Source organism: Mustelus asterias, chromosome 16 (genome assembly GCF_964213995.1).
Source record: "Mustelus asterias chromosome 16, sMusAst1.hap1.1, whole genome shotgun sequence".
Classification (NCBI taxonomy): Eukaryota; Metazoa; Chordata; class Chondrichthyes; order Carcharhiniformes; family Triakidae; genus Mustelus; species Mustelus asterias.
This window is the reverse complement of record NC_135816.1, coordinates 63,131,904-63,152,142: the sequence shown is the minus strand read 5'-3', so window position 1 is coordinate 63,152,142 and position 20,239 is coordinate 63,131,904. Positions and strand designations below refer to the sequence as shown.

Here is a 20,239-nt window from a genome sequence, read left to right as displayed (position 1 = left end):
CAGGGGCAAAATGTGGCACATGGAGTTTAATGTTGGTAAGTGTGAGGTTATCCATTTTAGTAGGAAAAATACAAAGGCAAATTATCTAAATGGAGTGAAACATCATAGTGCTTTGGTGCAGAGGGATCTGGATGTCCTCGTGCATGAATCACAGAAAGATAGTATGTAAGTACAGCAGGTAGTAAGGAAGGCAAATGGAATCTCAGCATTTATTGCTGAAGGCATAGAATATAAAAGTAGTGAAGCATTGCTGCTACTGTATAAAGCATTAATGAGATCGCACTTAGAATATTGCATACTGTTTTGGTCCCCTTAATTGAATAGGGATGTGGTTGCATTGGAGGTGGTTCAGAGGAGGTTCCAGAGATGAGGGGTTTGTCTTATGAAGAGATTAGGCAGTTTAGGCTTATACTCCCTGGAGTTTAGAAGAATGTGAGGAGATTTGATTGAAGTGTACAAGATGATAAGGGGGATTGACAAAGTAGATGTGGAGGGGATGTTTCCTCTTGTAGGGCAAACTAGAACAAGAGGTCATAGTTTTAGGACAAGGGGTAGCAGATTTAAAACAGAGATGGGGAGAAATTACTTATCTCAAAGGGTTGTAAGTCTGTGGAATTCACTATCCCAGATTGTGGTGGATGCTGGGTCTTTGAGTAAAGTTAAGGAAGAGTTGGATGGATTTTGAAGGGCTATGGTGAACGGGCAGGAAAGTGGAGTTGAGGCCAAGGTGAGATCAGCCATGATCGTGTTGGAATGTGAAGCAGACTCGAGGGGCTAAATTGCCTAACCCTGCTTCTAATTCATATGATTGCACAGACCCTCATCAGAGCATTCACTTGCTGTCTTCCTTCCTGTGAAGAAGATGAGGGGAGATTGGGAAATTGAGTTGCCACATCTTGTGGCTAATTGATTTTAGTCAAGTACAATCCGTGACTTGAATGCTGATATTTTTGCTGCTGATGAAAATTTGTCAACGAAGATTGTCAATGTAAGCAGAGAATATTTTATTTTCTAGTTTACGTTTAGAAATCCCCAAGTTCTTCACTCTAAAAGAGTCCTAATATAAAAAGCGACCTTCACAGCCTAGGTGGAGCTATTTCTGATGATTTTGAGTGGTAGTCAACAGATGGAAGTCGGTGTAAATGAACACAAGACCATCTAATATTAAAAATCCCCCATGAAACAGGATAACAGCCAGACAAGATGAATATGCTGTGAAACAGTGCCACACAGTGGCCATGGAGCCAGTACAGAAGGGTGTAAACCTGTTACCAACAGAAGCTCCTGTTCTCTGTAAATTCATTGCCACGAATGGATTCTCCTTGTTCAGCACCCCCACACCGGTTTTCTCTGCCCCAATGTTTAAGATCCCTTGGTTCTTTAGTGAGTGTATTTTAGTCAAAGCTATAATTCAAGAAAATAATATTGTGAGAAGGTAAAGCAGCTGTATTTTTAATTTTTTTTTACAAACCTTGGGGTGGCAGCAAATCTAGTTGGCACACTTCCCACACTCTCATTCAGGGATTTGGTGAGCTTCTTTATGCTGTTGGGTCAGAGTCCTGAAGTGAAGGGTCCTCACCCCATACATATGGATTGTCTTCTTCTGCAAGTAAGGTACAGGAGGGGAGAAACTTCCAATGGTTAAGGTGAGATGCAGTGACATCTTAAGTGTCAGCATGCTGCCCATAATGGGTATAGTAACTGGTACATGCAGCATTCAAATGACAGCTGTCTCATTAGATTGGAAGATTCTTTAGGACTATGTAGATGTGGGTGAAGGTTGGCACTGATGGATGCCCTCTGAATTCTGAACATTCATAGGGAATGTTTAAAAATTAATTTAAAACAACGTGAGAGGGAAATCATTGTAAGAGTTGGACATGTTCCGAACATTGAGTTAATATCAGGTTATCGTGATTCTACTTGGCTGATGTGGTAAAGTTATTGAGCTTCTCCCTGTACTGATACAGGGTGCATTGTGTGGTGGAGATAGCATTCACACTTGGGATACATGTGCATTTGTCTGTACTGAGTGCCGTCTTTCCAGCCCAGTCTTTCTCTTCCCATAAAGGTTACCAATTAGTATTGGAGTCAAAAATAGTCACACCTCATACGTTGACAATGTGGAAACTAGAGTGGGGGACTTACCTGCTTTCAGAGAGATGAGATGCAAGGCTTCGTAGATGAGGTGCTCCCCTACCAGGTTTGACACTGCATAGAATATGACTTCAGTGGTGTCTCAAGTCAAGTTCAATTCCCTTGGGCTTTCTGAGCCTTTGTCAAATGTCTGCTGTTAATTAAAACCTTCATTCGACCTAGTGCTTGCTATCCTCTCTCAGTGGTTTAACTAACCCTTGAGTTAAAAGGGTCAAATCAGCCAGGATGAAAGAAAGGGCTACCACCTAATTGGAACTTGTGCTGCAGCTGACAGTCTGAGGTCAACACCATTCTTGATGCCAGGTACCTGGTCACCAGCTGGTGAACCTATGTCACAATGGGATGCCTCTTGCATCTTAGTGATGGCAACTGAGCTGGAATACACTGAATGTTCTGTTGTTGGATACGGTGGAGCTTTATTTAAGCAGCGAAAAGTTTCGACTTTGGGGATCCTTTTTGAAAATGTCCATAATGTACTCTGACACTGACGTCTATGACGTCATTGCTGTTTTAGGAAAAGGAACATTCGGAGAAGTGGCCAAGTGTTGGAAAAGAGCCTCCGGTCACTATGTGGCCATAAAGATAATCAGGAACTATACTTTCCGGAAAGGGATCATCAAGTGTGAGTTAAAAATGCTCAGAATGTTGGGAAGTGTGGATTCAGACAGGTTCCATATTGTGCGTTTTTTTGAGTCCTTTAACGATGATACCAGGTTATGCCTGGTGTTCGAGCTTCTGGAGCAAAGCCTGTACGAGTATCAGAAGGACAACAGTTTTCTCCCTCTGCCAATGAGGCACATTCGCTCAATCACTAAACAGCTTCTGATTGCTCTGCAGAAGCTGAAGGAGCTCTCTATTGTCCACACAGATATCAAACCTGAAAACATCATGCTTGTTGAACAGGCTCAATTTCCTTTCAAAGTCAAGGTGATTGATTTTGGTTCTGCCTGCATATTGTCTGAGATTCAGCAAGTTAAAGGTATGTATTCATTTTCATTCTTTCATTTAATATTGTTGCCGAGGAACACTTGAACATATATCTTGATGGCTGGTCGATGATGAATGCAACTGGAGTACTGTGTGCAGTTTTGGTCCCCTTATTTGCGAAAGGATATATTGGCCTTGGAGGGAGTGCAGAGAAGGTTCACCAGGTTGATACCAGAGATGAGGGGGTTAGCTTATGAGGAGAGATTGAATAGATTGGGTCTGTACTTGTTGGAGTTTAGAAGGCTGAGGGGTGATCTTATAGAGACATGTAAGATAATGAAGGGGCTGGATAGGGTAGAGGTAGAGAGATTCTTTCCACTTAGAAGGGAAACCAGAACTAGAAGGCACAGCCTCAAAATAAATGGGGGCCGGTTCAGAACAGAGTTGAGGGGGAACTTCTTCTCTCAGAGGGTAGTGAATCTCTGGAATTCTCTGCCCATTGAAGTGGTGGAGGCTACCTCGTTGAATATGTTTAAATCATGGGTAGATAGATTTCTGTTCGATAAGGGAATTAAGGGATATGGGGAGCAGGCGGGTAAGTGGAACTGATTCGCTTCAGATCAGCCATGATCTTGTTGAAAGGCGGGGCAGGCTCGAGGGGCTAGATGGCCTACTCCTGCTCCTATTTCTTGTGTTCTTATGTTCTTATGAATGCCTATTAGTTTGAGCAGCTACTAGTAATGAGGTAGCCTCACTATCAGATTAAATCACCATTTCCACTCCTTTGACTTTGACAACTCTTGATTTTAAAAACAATATTGAGATCAGCATTCAAGGAATAGGTTCAAATATCGCATCAAACCTTGAGGTCGCATTTGAATTTTTAAACCATTAAGTTTATTTATTTAACAAAAGTGTAGTTTTAAAGTTTATTTATTTTTATCACAAGTAGGCTTACATTAACACTGCAATGAAGTTACTGTGAAAATCCCTTAGTCGCCACACTCCGGCACCTGTTCAGGTACATTGAGGGAGAATTAGCGTGGCCAATGCACCTAATCAGCATGTCTCTCGGACTGTGGGAGGAAACCGGAGCACCCGGAGGAAACCCACACAGACACAGGGAGAATGTGCAGACTCCGCACAGACAGTGACCTAAGCCAGGAATTAAACCTGGGTCCCTGGCGCTGTGAAGCAGCAATGCTACCCTATGCGCCACTGATAATAAGAAGATAGTGACATTTGAGTTTAACCACATCAAATTCTTAGAGAGCTCAGCAAGGTAGATGCTGAGAGGATGTGTTCTCTGCTTGGTGAGTCTAGGTATAAGGTCACAGCCCCAGGCTAAAGGGTGGACTACTTACAGCTGAAACAAAGAGAAATGTCGCTTCCTGTCCCAAGTGTTGCGGAGGATGGGTCTGGCCACATTGCCGCGGAGCGTTCCAAGTAGTTGGACCGTACCGCAGCACCTGTCCTTCGTGGAGAAATTTTTCCGGAAACACACCTTTGACCATATGGCGATCAAGCGGTGGTCAGCACGTAATGTCCTTGAGGCCCAGAGAGAAAAGGAGACGGCGGATCCTGTCGGATGGTTCCCTGAGCAGGCTGTCAATGTCATCTGGCAGAATGCCTCATCACCAGAACTCACAAACAAGCACCAAGACCTGGCTTGGCTGGTGGTGAGAAGGGCACTCCCCGTCAGATCCTTTATGCACGCCCGAGGTCTCAACCCCACCGCACGCTGCCCTCGAAGCGGCTGCGGGGCTGATGAGACGGTCGCACACCTCCTTGTGGAATGTGCCTTTGCAAAGAAGGTCTGGAGTGAGATGCAGTGGTATTTGTCGAGGTTCGTCCCGGGCAGCTCGGTGACGCAGGACTCTGTGCTCTACGGGCTGTTTCCGGGGACGCACACCGAGACAAATATCAACTGCTGCTGGAGGGTCATCAACTCGGTGAAGGACGCACTTTGGTCCGCCCGAAACTTGCTGATCTTCCAGCTGAAAGAATTGTCCTTGACCGAGTGTTGCAGATTAGCACATTCCAGGGTCCAGGACTACGTGCTCAGGGACGCGCTCAAGCTTGGGGCAGCTGCCGCAAAGGCACAATGGGGAAAGGCCACCATGTAAAGCTTTTCAACCGAGGCAGACTGAGGGCCCGGTAACTGCAGAATACTCTCGGCCTGCGCAACTGTGCGCCAATCTGAAAAATAACAGCACACAGTAAACTCTGATGTATGTATATAGTTTTAAGTAATGAAATGTAATGAATGTAATGTTTTGTAAATAAGCACTGTATAGTACTGTAAAAATGATTCCTTTTTTGCACTGTTTGTAACTTTTGGATCTGTCGTTTTGCAATGTTTTATTTGAGAGTTCTTTTAATGAATAAAGTATATTTTTGAAATAGAAAAAAGAGAAATGTTGCTTCTTGGCCTTTTGGCTAAGATCAAGTGTAGTATTGACATGCTGTGCTTGGTTGAAGTCATTAGGTTTCATTTTAGCTTCATTTGGAGCAATTTTTAAAAGTGGCATCTCGGCCTTTTGGCTCAGATGCAAATGAGATCAAGCCTTGGAGGAGGAGCTATGCCTACTCCAATCAGCTTGGATCATGTAGATCAAGCCCAAGACAGGAGGTGAGAGCCCTGTCTTGTCAGCTTGGATCGGGAATGTCTCAACTTGTTGAGACTCTGAATTGGACTTGGTTTGATTGAATTGGAATAAAAACAAAAAAAAAGAGAAATGTTTTGTCTTCTCGGCCTTTTGGCTAAGATCAAGTGTAACTTTGGCATCCTGCACTTGGTTGACGTCATGAGGTTACACTGAGGCTTCATTTGAAGCAATTTTTTAAAGCGGCAGCTCGGCCTTTTGGCTAAGATACAAATGAGATCAAGCCTTGGAGAAGGTGCAATGCCTGCTCCAATCAGCTTGGACCATGTAGATCAAGCCCAAGACAGGAAGTGGTGAACCTGCCTTGTCAGCTTGGATCTGTAAGGTCTTACTCGCTGAGACTTTGATTGGATTGAATTGGATATTAAAAAAAAGAGAAATGTTTTCAGTCAGTGTTGTGGATCTTTGGAATTCCCTATCCCAGGGAGCAGTGGATGTCAGTCGATGCGCACATTCAAGACTGAGGTCAATCGCTTTTTGAACACAAAGGGATATGAGGAGTAGACAGGAAGGTGGGGTTGATGTAAAAGGTCATCGATGATCTTACAGAACAGTATGGAGAGCACTTATGGCCTACTCCTTCTCCACTTCCTTTTTTTATATTCTAAAATAAACTTGATAAAGGGCTGCACAACAGACTTGTCAGTAAATTGGAACTCATGGAATAAGAGGGACAGGAGCAACATGGATATAAAATTAGCTGAGTGACAGGAAACAGAGTAGTGAATAATAATTGTTTTTCAGATCTGAGCCAGGCTTTTCATGCAGGGCGGCACGGTGGTTAGCACTGCTGCCTCACAGCGCTAGGGACCCGGATTCAATTCCAGCCTTGGGTGACTGTCTGCGTGGAGTTTGCACATTCTCCCCATGTCTGTGTGGGTCTCCGCCAGGTGTTCCAGTTTCCTCACACAGTCCAAAGATGTGCGGGTTAGGTGAATTGGCCATGCTAAATGTGTGGGGTTACAGGATAGTGTGGGGGAGAGGGCGTGGGTAAGACACTCAGTCAGAAATGGCCTCTTCTGCACTGAAGTGATTCTGTGATTCCAGAGTTCAGCATTAGGCCCTCTGCTTTTCTTGACATATATTAATGACCCAAAATTCCTCACATACACGACGTCATCCACCATAAATGACCATGTTGACTGACATGAATTATGACTTGCCTTCTGACTGCTTTGGCTGGCCTCTACTCTCTTCCCAAGAATGTTGGAAACAAGAGGCTCAGTTTTGTTCTGAGATGACAGTTCATTAATAATTCTGTTGGTGGGACTCCCGTTGTTGTATGTGGAGTGGTCCGGTAGCCAAGAAGGAAACGTGAGATTCTGGTTTCCAGGATTCCTCCTGACTTTTTCTTTTGGCCAGACTTAAAAGTTTGGATGGCTCGCTCAGTCAATCTGTTGGGTGCTGGGTGGTAAGGCACAGTTCCGATGAACTTTATAGCATCGAGTGTGGTGAAGTTTTGCAAAGCAGAATTTGTGAAGACTGTTCCATTGTCAGATACTGTTACCTCACATATTATGTGGGTGGAAAACATTGGCATAATCTTTTAATGGTAGCGTGGGATGTAGGAGACTTCATCTCAAAACATCCATCCACTCTGAATGTGCATAAACAATGAGCAGAAACACTGCACTCATGAATGGACCAACATAATCAATATGGACTCGTACTCATGGCCAGCCCAGCCATTCCCAAGGGTGCAGTGGGGTTGCAGCGGGCAACCTTTGTTGCAATTGGCACTGTTCGCAGTGCTTGATTAAGCTCTTGATGTTGGCATCAATGCCAAACCGCCACACGTAACTTCTGACGAGCATCTTCATGTTTGAGATGCCCAGATGGGCACTGTGTAATTCTATTAGAAGTGTCTCTCTGCCTGGTACAAGGGTGACTACTCTTGGTCCCCAGAGTATGATGCCATCTTGGCAACTCAATTCATCCTTGTGGGTAACAAATGGTTTCACTTATTCAGAAACTGGCTCATTGGCCCAACCTGTAAGTATCACTTTGAGAAGTTTAACAACACCAGGTTAAAGTCCAACAGGTTTATTTGGTAGCAAAAGCCACACAAGCTTTCGGAGCTGCAAGCCCCTTCTCCAGGTGAGTGGGAATTCTGTTCACAAACAGAGCATATAAAGACACAGACTTAATTTACATGAATAATGGTTGGAATGCGAATACTTACAACTAATCAAGTCTTTAAGAAACAAAACAATGTGAGTGGAGAGAGCATCAAGACAGGCTAAAAAGATGTGTATTGTCTCTCCACTCACATTGTTTTGTTTCTTAAAGACTTGATTAGTTGTAAGTATTCGCATTCCAACCATTATTCATGTAAATTAAGTCTGTGTCTTTATATGCTCTGTTTGTGAACAGAATTCCCACTCACCTGAAGAAGGGGCTTGCAGCTCCGAAAGCTTGTGTGGCTTTTGCTACCAAATAAACCTGTTGGACTTTAACCTGGTGTTGTTAAACTTCTTACTGTGTTTACCCCAGTCCAATGCCGGCATCTCCACATCATGACAGTATCACTTTGGACAGAGGTGGATCCTGACTGGTCCTGTATCTGATTAGCTTTGCCAAGACTGGCAATGTGCCCAAAAAATTCAATGCCATGACAATTTCCTGTGGTACTGGAGCAGCTGTAACATTTTCTTGTAAAGGTAGGTGGCTAAGCGCATCCGCATTCGTTAAGTGTGTTCCAGGTCGGTGCTTGAATCTATAGTCATAGGCAGACAGAATCAATGTCCAACATTGAATTCTTGCTGATGCAATTGGTGGAATGGTGTGAGCTTCTTTAAAAAGACCCAAGAGCAGCTTGTGATCAGAAATGATGGTAAAGTACCTACCATATGAGTACTGGTGGAATTTCTTGACACCAAAAACTATTGATTATCTTTCTTTCTCAATTTGTGAGTAGTCTTTTTTGGCCACAGAGAGGGTTCTTGTGAGACAGCCTATTGGCATTTCAGATTTGTTGTCTGTCTCATGGGACAACACCAGACCAACGCTATATGGAGAGGTATTGCAGGTCAACGCCAGTTCCTTAGATGGGTCAAAATGTACTAACAAGCTTTAGGAATACAGCAATTACTTTACTCTGTTAAAAGCTTCTTTGAGGAATCTTCCAAGACCAACGCTGATGCTTCTTTAACAGAATTTGCAAGGGGGCCAATAACATCATCAAGTTTGGTTTAAAAAACTCCATAGTAATTTACCATTCCCAAGAATGACTTGAACTCAGATGTATTTTGGGGCCGGTGCCTCCTTTATGGCCTTGACCTTTGTCTTCCATGGGCTTTAATCCTTGTGCATCTATACAGTATTCCAGGTAGGTTATCTCAGTGGCTTGAAAAGTACATTTCCCTTTCTTGAGATGAACTCCAGCCTCTTGAAATCTCTTCAGCACCTCCTCTAGGTTTACTAGATGCCTGGCATCTGTTGATTCAGTTATGAGATCATCAAGGTAAACCACAACAGATGGTAGCCCCTGCAGCAAACTCTTCATTGTCCTCTGGAACATTGCACATATTGAAAACATGCCAAAGGGCAGGTATTGGAACAATCCTTTCTGCATGTTTATTGTGACATAACCTCAGGAAGCATCATCTAATTTGAGTTGCTGTTATGCGTGACTCATATACAGCTTTGTATAAGATTGACCTCCAGCCAGCTTTGCATTCAGGTCTTTAATATTCAGAATTGAGTATTTATCCAACTTGGCAGCCCAATTAACTGTTAACTTGTAATTACCACAAATACAGACGGTCTTGTCCAGCTTTCAATACAAGAACTATAGGTGCTGCCCATTCCGAAAACTGAACTGGTTGGGTAATGCCCAGTTCTTTCAGTTGCTTTAATTCAGTATCTTCTTTCTCTCATAAAGTATATGATGCTGGTCTCACCCTAAATAATCGAGGGGGTCACCTCTGGGTCCACATTGATCTTCATTGCAGGCGTTATATTTTGCCTAATTCATCCCTGAAGACGTTCTCATATTTCTCCATCAGTTCGAGCAGTTCTCCTTCCCACGCTTGGAAGGTCACGGTCCAATTTAACTTGATTTCCTTAAGCCAATCACTACCAAGAAGGCTTGGTCTTCCCCTGTCACTATGATCACTGGGATCTGGGCAGACTGTTGCCCATAACTACAAGGTAGCATTGCAGTGCCCACTATTTTTATCGCTTCTCCAGTATAAGTTGTTAACTTGGCTGCAGTACTCTTCAAATTCAATGGTTGAACTCTGTCTCTCAAGTACCAATAATAACGCTCACCTATCACAGTAGCTGATGCCCCCGTATCAATTTTCATCTTAACAGGCTTTGCATTTACCTGGACCATTACAGTAATAGGGGCTATCTTGCTCCCTTTAATTTAAACAGTGAGTGAATATTTAAATTGTTGGTGCTAAATTCTTCCACGTTGTGTACTGATGATGCATTATTTAATCGGTAGACTTGACTTGGTTCTGCACCTATCCCTTAAATAGCCTCTCCTTTGACAAAACAAACATAGCCTCCTTATACCCGCAGGATTCAGGGGAGTGGTTATCTCCACATCATTACATTCTGCTTCAAACTCTGCTGATTGATGAACTCTTCAAAAACTCTTCTTGCCTTATTTGTGCCTGAACTTGTTTCCCACCTGGCAGCTACTTCTTTGGTTTTGGCACCACTGCTGACTGCAGGTTCCCACCCTAACTGATGAACGATGCCATTTTGCACACTCTGTAACTCTTGTTTCAATGCTTTCCATTGCCTGCACTATCTCCGTTGCTCATTTAAAATTTATATCGACCTCTATAAGTAATCTCCATTGAATCGTCTCATTATTCACCCCACAGACTAATCTGTCCTGGAACAAATCATTCAAGGTGGCTCCAAGATCGTAATACTCCAACATCTGTTTTAGTTTAGTGAGATTAGTCGCAATCCTTTCACCTGGGGCTCTCCTCCTTGAATTAAACTTGAATCTCTGGAGTACGACTGATGTTTTAGGCTGGAAATGTGGCTTCACCAGTCCAGAAGCTCATTAATTATTTGGAGTCGGGCATGCTTGGGGCTGTGAGACTGTGAATCAGATTATAAGTTTGGAGTCTGCACACACAGGAGAATTGCCATGCACTTCACCTCTCCTATTCAATCGCTTGCAAGTAATATGCAAGGTGCACTATGTAGTGTGTCCACTTCTCTATTGGATCAATGCCAAATATAACGATGTTCATTCATTACTTAGGGAAAACATAACTTGTTTATTTACAGGTTAAACAATACAGAGGCTTGCAGCCTCGTGGCTGCAATCAGCTCCGGAGATGACTCTAAGAGTACACAAGCCGGCACTTACCAGGGTGAACTCCCACCCTGCTCCCCTATTGGACAATCACCACACTATCACTGGTATGATATGCAAGTCACTGACAGAACCACTGTTGACCATTCACAAAAAACTGTAACCGTTCACTGGTCTAATATCCAAGAAAATGAGATGCCCTCATTGATACCAACAGACATTTTGAAGTTGTCACACATTGCTAGCACACTTTTCCAATGTTCAATTTCTTAATTATACCTTGAATAACTGTATATTTATTGGGGGGCGATCTTACCAAAAAAATTCTAAGTGCTGAATGAGCGTGAAAACAGGAAAGAATCATGATGATATTTTGCGTGAGTTAACAATCCAATCTTACCACACCCTGAGCAAAAAATGAAGCAAGGTCTGTTTCCCGCCAGCAGGGGGAGGGAGCAGGACCTAAGCTCGCCGAAATCCGGCAGAGTACAACAGAGGGCATCATTGTGCACGTGCAGAGCTCTGTTCTGTGCAACACGGACAGGTTTAACATAGAATTTAAATATTATAATCAGCCTCGCGCCCTTTTTAGGCGTGAGGCTGATTGCGCCAGATATCTGGTGCTGGTAAGATCGAGAGAGGTGAGAAATTGGGCACGAACCCGTGTTCTTTGCCTTTCTTGTGATTTTACCGGTTCGCCCCATCTATCGACCAGCGGGGCAAGAAGGTAAGATTGCCCCCGCTATTTATGATATCTCCTTGAATTTCATTATTTCTTATGTCCATTCAAAGAAAATATTTTTTTATCTCCACAGGGCCGTATATCCAATCTAGATTTTACCGATCACCTGAGATTTTGCTTGGATTACCCTTCTCTGAAAAGTTGGACATGTGGTCCCTCGGTTGTGTTATGGCGGAGCTTCACCTGGGTTGGCCCATCTATCCTGGTACCAATGAGTATGACCAGATCAGGTACATTGTCGAAACACAAGGGCAACCGAATGACCACCTGTTGGAAATTGCCAGTAAAACCCACCATTTCTTCAAAAAAGCACGTCAACCCAATTCAACATACCAGTGGACACTGAAATCAGTGGATGAGTATCAGGCAGAGACCATGGTACAGCCATTGGAGACCAGAACAAAAAGTATGAATTCACTTGACCAGCTTGTAACAATCAGCACAACTAAAACAGTGTTCCCAGATAAGGAGCTCAAAGCTGAATTTTTTGATCAGCAGACAATGGTGGCGCTCATAAAGAAAATTCTCACCTTTGACCCTGGGCAGCGTGTTGCCCCAAATGTAGCCATAAAGCACCCATTTATTACCATGCAGAAGCTCAAATCAAAATACAAACATACAAAATATTACGAGACATCATCACAAGCCTTGTGTGCTGCCCTACGCTACGAAGAAAAAGGAAAAGAAAAGCAGGTCGTGTGCTGTCAAAGGTTCAAGCAGATTTGCTACTTCAGTAGTGATTCATACGAACAGGTCCTTCCACAGCAAAAAGCTCAAATCACCAATAGAGAAGCAGATACTGAAGCTGTGGATGGTGCAACTAACAACAAATTCGAGAAAGAGGTTGGTCTACAAATGTGCTGTTTGCTGGTGCTTTCGGAACCAATTCCGCTGACAGACTCATTGATGTAACATAGCACAGCCTTTGTGAAATGTCAGGTCAGGCTTTTGTAGGTATAAGAGATAATAAGGTGATGTGCCAATTCCCTGCTATCCTTGTGCTGATTGTGAGCAGTGCATCTTGATGTGCACTTCGCCTGTCCAGGCATAGGAGCCCTTTGATTGTTTTTCCTGGGCCATTAGCTTGGCCTAGAACAGGGGACAGCCCTTCTGTAAACTTGTTCCCTGGCTTGGCTGAGTGCCAGTGGTGGCAATTTTGAGTAGAGGTGTAGGGCTCAAGTCCACAGCTGCAAGGTCGGCCTCCAAAACAGCAGCTCCAAAGATCTTTGCAATGGAGACACGAGGAGAAACCTTTTCACGCAAAGAGTGGTTAAGATCTGCTGAGAATGTAAGGATGGAAGGTTCAATTGAGGCATTCAGGAGGAAAAGTTATTAATATGTGAAAAGGAAGAATGTGCAGAGTTATGGGGAGAAGGTGGAGGAGTGGCTTTAGGTGAATTGCGCATTTGGAGAGCCTGCACAAGCACGATGGATCGAATGGCCTCCTTCTGTGCTATAAGAGTTCTGTGATCCTGAACAACATGGCAGGTGATTCAATTCTATGAATTTTTATTTGCTTTTCAATCCTAGCCCTGCCTCAGGGATCCCTGTGGATTCTGGGGTGGGGTGGGGGTGTTCACAGCTCTATGTTTTTCAGGGCCCCTTCATACTGGGGAGCTCAACAACTAACTCTTTCTTCAGGAAAATGAAGTGGCAGCAAAGCTGTTTTGTGTCATCTGACCTGTATCCAAATGTTCAGAGGCCCTAGTTCCACCCCTTCCCTGACTGACTCACCAGGCCCCAACACTATGAAAGGAAGTCTCATCAATTTTGCGGGAACATGGTGGATCTGGTGAAAGTTTGCACAGAGTAAAATGGCCCTGTTAAAGAAACTTAGCTTTTTGAATACAGGTTTGTGAAGTATTATGGATTAACAAATGTATGCTGATGGGCTATTCAGCTTGTGGCTTTGTGAACGAGTTAAATTATCATCCCTATTTTAAAGAAGGAAAGGATTTGCATTTATACAGGGCTTTTCATCACATCCAGGTTCCAAAGCATTTCATATCCAATAAAGAACTTGTGAAATCTAGTCACTTCTATAAAGGTTGCTGACAACAACTTATATTTCTATAATGCCTTCAACATAATGAAAAGTCCCACAGAAACACCTTCATAGGAGCATTATGTAACAAAGTATGACAATGCACCACAATAGGAGATTGTAGCTCAGATGACCAAAAATAACCAAAAATTTGATCAAAATTTGATCGATGTTTTAAGGATTGTCTTTAACGATGGAAGTGAGGTAATGAGGTGGAGGGCAGGAATTCCAAGGCATTTGAAGGCACGTTACCAATAGTGGAGCAGTTAAAATTGGGAATGCACAGGTGGGTATGTGGCCTGTGCCTCTAAGCTTGCTGCTTGCTGGAGCCTGGGGCCAACTGGAAAATCCAAGTTGTTCTCTAACAGGTGGCACGGTGGCACAATGGTTAGCACTGCTGCCTCACAGCGCTAGGGACCCGAGTTCAATTCTAGCCTTGGGTGACTGTGTGATGTTTACATGTTCTCCCCGTGACTGCATGGGTTTCTTCTGGATGCTCCGGTTTCCTCACACACTCCAAAGATGTGCGGCTTAGGTTGATTGGCCATGCTAAATTGCCCCTTAGTGCCCCAAGATGTGTAGGTTAAGCGGATTAGTGGGGTAAATGCATGGGGTCACAGGGATGGAGGGGGGGTGCTGACTTTGGTGAGATGCTCTGTGAGTGAGTCGGCCTTCTTCTCCATTGTAAGAATACTATGATTTTTTGTGACCATTGAACCATTGACCAGTTAAATTAGAAACATCAAAAATAGGAATAGGCATTTTGGCCCTTTGAGCCTGGTCTGCCATTCAATATGATCATGGCTGACCTTCTGAGTCTATCTCAACACCATACTCCCATGATCTACCCATACCCCTTGACCCATTTAGAATCTAGAAATCTATCTATTTTCTTCCTAAATATTTTCGGTGATTTGGTCTCCACAGCCGTCTGTGGTAGAGAATTCCACAGGTTCACCACCCTCTGAGTGAAGATACTTCATCTTATCTGAAACGGCCTACCTGTTGTATCCTGATACTGTGACCCCTTGTTCTTGACCCTCCAGCCAGAGAAAACAACATCCCTGCAACCATTCTATCCAGCCCTGTCAGAATTGTATACATTTCAATTAGATCCCCTCTCATTCTCCAGTGAATACAGGTACATTTGACCTAATCTTTCCTCATATGACAATTCTGCCATTCCAGGAATCAGTCTAGTGAACCTCGCTGCATTCTCTCTATGGCAAGTAGATCCTTTCTTAGGTAAGGAGACCAAAACTGCACACACTACTCCAGGTGTGACCTCACCAATGCCCTATACAGCTGCAGTAAGACATCCTTGCTCCTGTACGGAAATCCTCCTGCAATGAAGGCCAACAAATCATCTGTCTTTCTCACCACTTGCTGTACTGGCAGTCCACTTCACCAATATGGCATCCAGTGCCATTTGCCCCACTCATGATCTTAGAGGCCATTTTGGAACTCCAAGGGCAATCACAGTGCCCAATAAATGGTACCTAACAATCCAGTCATGCGCTTGTCCAGGGCTGTGACAGATTGGTTCTATCTGAAGAAGTTTAAAGTTTATTTATTAATGTCACAAGTAGGCTTACATCAACACTACAATGAGGTTACTGTAAAAATCCCCTCGTCACCACACTCCGGCGCCTGTTCGGGTACACTGAGGGAGAATTTAGCATGGCCAATGCATCTGGCCAGCATGTGTTTCAGAGTATGGGAGGAAACCAGAGCACCCGGAGGAAACACAGGCAGACACGGGGAGAATGTGCAGATTCTGCACAGACAGTGACCCAAGCTGGGGATCGAACCCGGGTCCCTGGCGCCGTGAGGCAGCAGTGCTAACCACTGCGCCACTGTGAAGTTCTGCTTAAGGAGCAGACTTACTTCAATTTTGCCAAGTGGTGTTTCTGATGCTTTGCATTCCTTCCCTGATCATATTTTCAAACTTCCAATTTTCCTTCTTCCTCTCCCCCCGCCTGCCCCATCCTTTTTCTGCATGATACCTGTCATCTACCATTTAAATTAGATCGCAGGCCACCCTGGCTAACCTAACACACTGTCAATTTTTACTTCCTAGGAGAACAGCAGCAGCTTGAAATCTTTTCCAAAAGAGAAGAATTTGAGCAGCAATGCACAGAAATTGGGTCACCATCGGTCAAGACAAAAGACCGTGAAGCTGCTCGGACGGCTATGGTCCCGGCCAAGGAAATCGGCACCCACTGAGCTGGAGGAGAGCGTGTCTTCTGCCCCTATACTGAAAGGGCAGTCTCTAAAACACCAGCATAGAGAAGATGGTTTGCTTCTCTCTACAGGGTGGAGTACATTAAACATTGGCAGATGGTCACCCCAAATACACAACAGTGAAAATGCATCACCCTTTAGTGAGAACGAACAATTCGACAGTAGCTCCACTATAGCTGAAGAGGATGGTAAGAGCAAATTCAGGAATGAACATTCTTTTTAAAAAAAAATAATCTGAAAGCCAAGAATACAACGGAACAAAATAGTGCTCAGCAGAACAAGAAAATAGAACTGAAACCACGAAATTAAAACAAAAAAAAACGCCAGACATGTAATACACAGCAGGCTGACATTACATGTCTGGCTGGGGATGATCACATAGAAAGGCAGGGAGGGAAAGGGAGGCAGGCCAGCAAGCAAGGAGAGAGATGGGTCCATTTGATGATCTTCCCAATCTTGGGGGCATAATAAAATCACATCAAATACCCTGCACCTGTCTTTGAAATGGGTTAACAGCCTTGGGGAAAATGTTTGCTATTAGTTTTGTGTTTCAAAAAGGACTCGTGAGCTTCTGGGCTTTCTCCTTCCTTCCTGAACAAGCCCACTGTGATTGGCTTATGACAAAGGGTGTATGAAGCACCCTTTGATAACTTGTCTTTTGTCACATGTTAACCTGGGCAGTTAATGTTGACAAATTATTAAATCACTGGGGTCGGGGCAGCATAGCAGTGGATGCCCATGCTTCCCACATAGGGCCACTGAAAAGCAATCAGCACTGAGGCCCATGGTTGAGTTTTCTTCTTAATTTTTGTAGCCCCTGCTTGTTGAGACCAATGATAGCTCTTCCTCTACTCAAACCTGGGGCCTTTAGGCCTGCATGGCTGTTACCTGGTGCCTTTGCCAACCTAGCCATTGGAGCAGGTCCAAAATATTGTTTAACTGGTGTGTTTGTACAGTGTAAGACCAGTGAATACTCTTGGCATTACAAAATATTGATGTAAGCCAGTCAAGCTCCTCTTTGTAATAAGTTGAATAAAGACTATGGCATTACAACTGTAAAGCTTCTTAATGCCTTTGTCAAAGGTTTTACACTGCAGCAGCCTTCTGGACATCATTTATATTTCACCTTAAAACACATCTGTCCCCTTTAAAGGAAAAATAGTTTGAAAATTGACTTACTGTTGCTTTCTTATAACATTTGATCCTGTCCCTCATATCATTGGAGCTCCGTGCATAACCTCAGCAGTTCGTAACTATTCTTTGGTTTGACTGAGCATCCATTTTAAATTAGAGTTGAGATTTAGAGCGAACATATGACTAAGATCACTTATTTTCAACTTCACAATATCCACTCTTCCACCCTACCCACTTCGCTTTGCTGCTAAAAGCCTCATTTCTACATTGGACTATTATCCTTTACCCCTCAAGCTGCATATACTCCAACCCCTCAAACCTACATTGTCCATCAGCTGCTCCTGGCTAACTCCTGCTGATCCATTGTCTGATCCTCCGTTACCTAACAATCTCTCGATGCATTGACCTCAAAATCCTCCTGACCATCATCTACAAAACCTTGCGTGACCTCACTTCAGCCTTTATGTAACCTTCTCCGGCTTTACATTCCAACTTCCATGACCCACTTTTCCGCATCTGTCTTCTGAAGCATCTTGCCAGCCTCTGTCCAACTGTCGCTGACAAATTCTTCAGCTTGCTCTTTGTCACTTCCTTGCTAAGTCTCTCCCCCCTTCCTTCAAAGTACTCTTCTTCAATCTCACATTCAGTCACTTCCCTAACTCCTCCCATGCTGTGGTGTCTCATCCACCCCCCACCAACCCCACCACCCCCATTTGCCATCTTTCAATTGACTGGGAACATTGCTGCTGTATTAAAGACACACTATAAGTTATATTAATTAATGAATTAATGAATAAATAAAGTGAATGATGCTCAAAGAAAAAGTCAAATTTTCTTGATTACAATTAATAAAATATACCCAGTAGTGCAGGGTGTAAGCAATTTTTTAAAAAGGAGAGGAGTGCAGTGCAAATACATTTTGAAAATACACAGTAGCCCTGATTTATTAACCATACTGATGATTTAGAACCAGACGTCACACAGAGATGCAAGGGGGAGATGGACAATAGGAAAGAAAGCAAGAGAAAACTACAGAGTCACGCGGAAGTAAGAGAGATTTAGATTTTAATGATGTGAAATTGGTTCTCAGTAATCGGCTGTCAATCATTCCAGTGGAAAAGATAATCAGCCGTGCTGTATAATGGATATTGAGTTATCATCCATTTTGCACATCAGCCAAATTATTTCACCCCCAGTGTGTTTGTTTTCTTTTCACATCTGCCCAGAAACCCAGACTCACAGGCTTGTGTCTTTACAACTGATTACTCAGGAGCAGTTCAGGAAGAACTCTCAATGTTCCCTTCACTTGGAGAAACAACAGAACTCTGTTCCATGAGCGTATTGACTTAAATGATCCCCTCTTTCCCTCTCATTTCTCCCCTTCAGACTGTCTTGATGACACCAAGCCATGGAGATGAAGAAATACTGAGAAATCAGACATACCAGCTGAGCAGGCAGGCAGGCAAAGGATTAATGTTCAAGTATTCATTTCAAAGTATGAGAATTATTCCATTTGTTGAGACCAGATATTGAAGACTTTGCCCCATTGCTAAGATGCAGAGCAGACCTGCAGCTGATATATGCAGAGCAATGGGTTTCTCAGATACTTTAACAGGGAAATTCTGGTTAAGTCTCACACTAAAGCTGCGAACTGGCAATTCGATCTGTTGCGTGCCTGGTATTTTCAGTAGTGCCAGCTTGTTTTGAGCGGTATTGTGCCTATGTCAAGCCTGTCATTCTGGACAAGCCCAGCACACTTAAAGTAATTGTATGAAACCTTTACATAGAAAGGTTGTATAATGATAGATTTGCAATGTTACCTTCAAAATGTTAATAAAGATACTATTGAGCTGCAGGCTACAAGGTTGAGCTGTAGATGATTCTTTGAGAATGTGGTACTGCCAAGTCTGGGGCTGAAAAGTCATCATCTTCTTTGGCTATCCCTCTGGGTTGAGGATGACTTGCTTCTGCTCCGGGGAGGTGGGTTCCGCGGTGACTGAATAGTCCAATCCTGGAGCCATGGACTCTGCCACAGGTTTGGCAGGTGGTGTTTGATGAAGTAGGTGGGTAGGACACTCTGGGTTCTGCGCTCTCTTTCTGCTGTTTACGCTTGGCATCTGCGTGCTTTACCCGGTGACACTCGAGGTGATTGGCGCCTTTGCAGATGCTTCTTCTCCAGTTTGTGCGTTCCAAGACAAGCGATTCCCACGTGCCATTGGGGATGTTACATTTATTTAGGGAGATTTTCAGAGTGTCCTTGTAACATTTCCTCTGCCTCCTAGTGATCCCTTGACATTGCAGAGCTCAGAGTAGAGCACTTGTTTCGGGAATCTTATGTCAGGCATGGAGACAACATGGCTCGCCCATCCTAGCTGGTCGAACGTAACCAGTGCCTCAACGCTGGGGTTATCGGCCTGGGAGAGGACACTCACATTGGTTTGCCTATCCTGCCAGTGGATTTGCAGGATTTTACCGAGGCAACATTGGTGAAATTTCTCCAGGGATTTGAGGTGTCTGTTGTATATTGTCTATATTTCTGATGCATACAGGAGGGTGGGGACCATGGCTGCTCTGTAAACCATGAGCTTGGTGCTGGATTTGATGCCTCGGGCATCGAACACTGTTCCTCAGGTATCTGAAGACTGCACTGGCACATTGGAGTAGATCTTGGATTTTATTGTCAATGTCTGCTCGCACTGAGCGGAGGCTCCCGAGGTACGGGAAGTGATCCCGCATTGTCCAGGGGCTCACTGTGGATCTTGATGGGGGGGGGGGGGAGGGGGGGGGGGCAGTTTTGTGTGACAGGAGCGGGCTGGTAGAGAACCTTTGTTTTCTGGATGTTTAGTCTGAGGCCCATTCTCTCAAATGCCTTGGTGAACATGTTGACAATGGTTTGTGGCTCAACCTCTGAGAATGCACACAGGCATCATCTGTATACTACAGCTCAATAACAGAAGTTGGAATGGTCTTGGTTCTGGCTTGGAGGTGTCAGAGGTTGAACAGTTTCCTGCTAGTCCGGTAGGTTAGTTCCACTCCAG

General features: G+C 43.9%; 1 protein-coding gene and 1 non-coding gene across 2 annotated transcripts; both read left to right on the top strand.

Annotated features, from left to right (window-relative positions):
- Nucleotides 1-2,619: 2,619 nt before the first annotated feature.
- LOC144505353 (homeodomain-interacting protein kinase 4-like) lies at nucleotides 2,620-18,975 on the top strand. The gene is made up of 4 exons (XM_078231474.1): nucleotides 2,620-3,136; nucleotides 11,853-12,622; nucleotides 15,904-16,255; nucleotides 18,890-18,975. The coding sequence occupies exons 1-4, from the start codon at nucleotides 2,620-2,622 to the stop codon at nucleotides 18,973-18,975; spliced, it is 1,725 nt and encodes a 574-aa protein (XP_078087600.1).
- LOC144505721 (U2 spliceosomal RNA) lies at nucleotides 5,504-5,702 on the top strand. Its single transcript, XR_013499855.1, has one exon. It is a non-coding gene; the product is annotated as a U2 spliceosomal RNA (small nuclear RNA).
- Nucleotides 18,976-20,239: the final 1,264 nt, after the last annotated feature.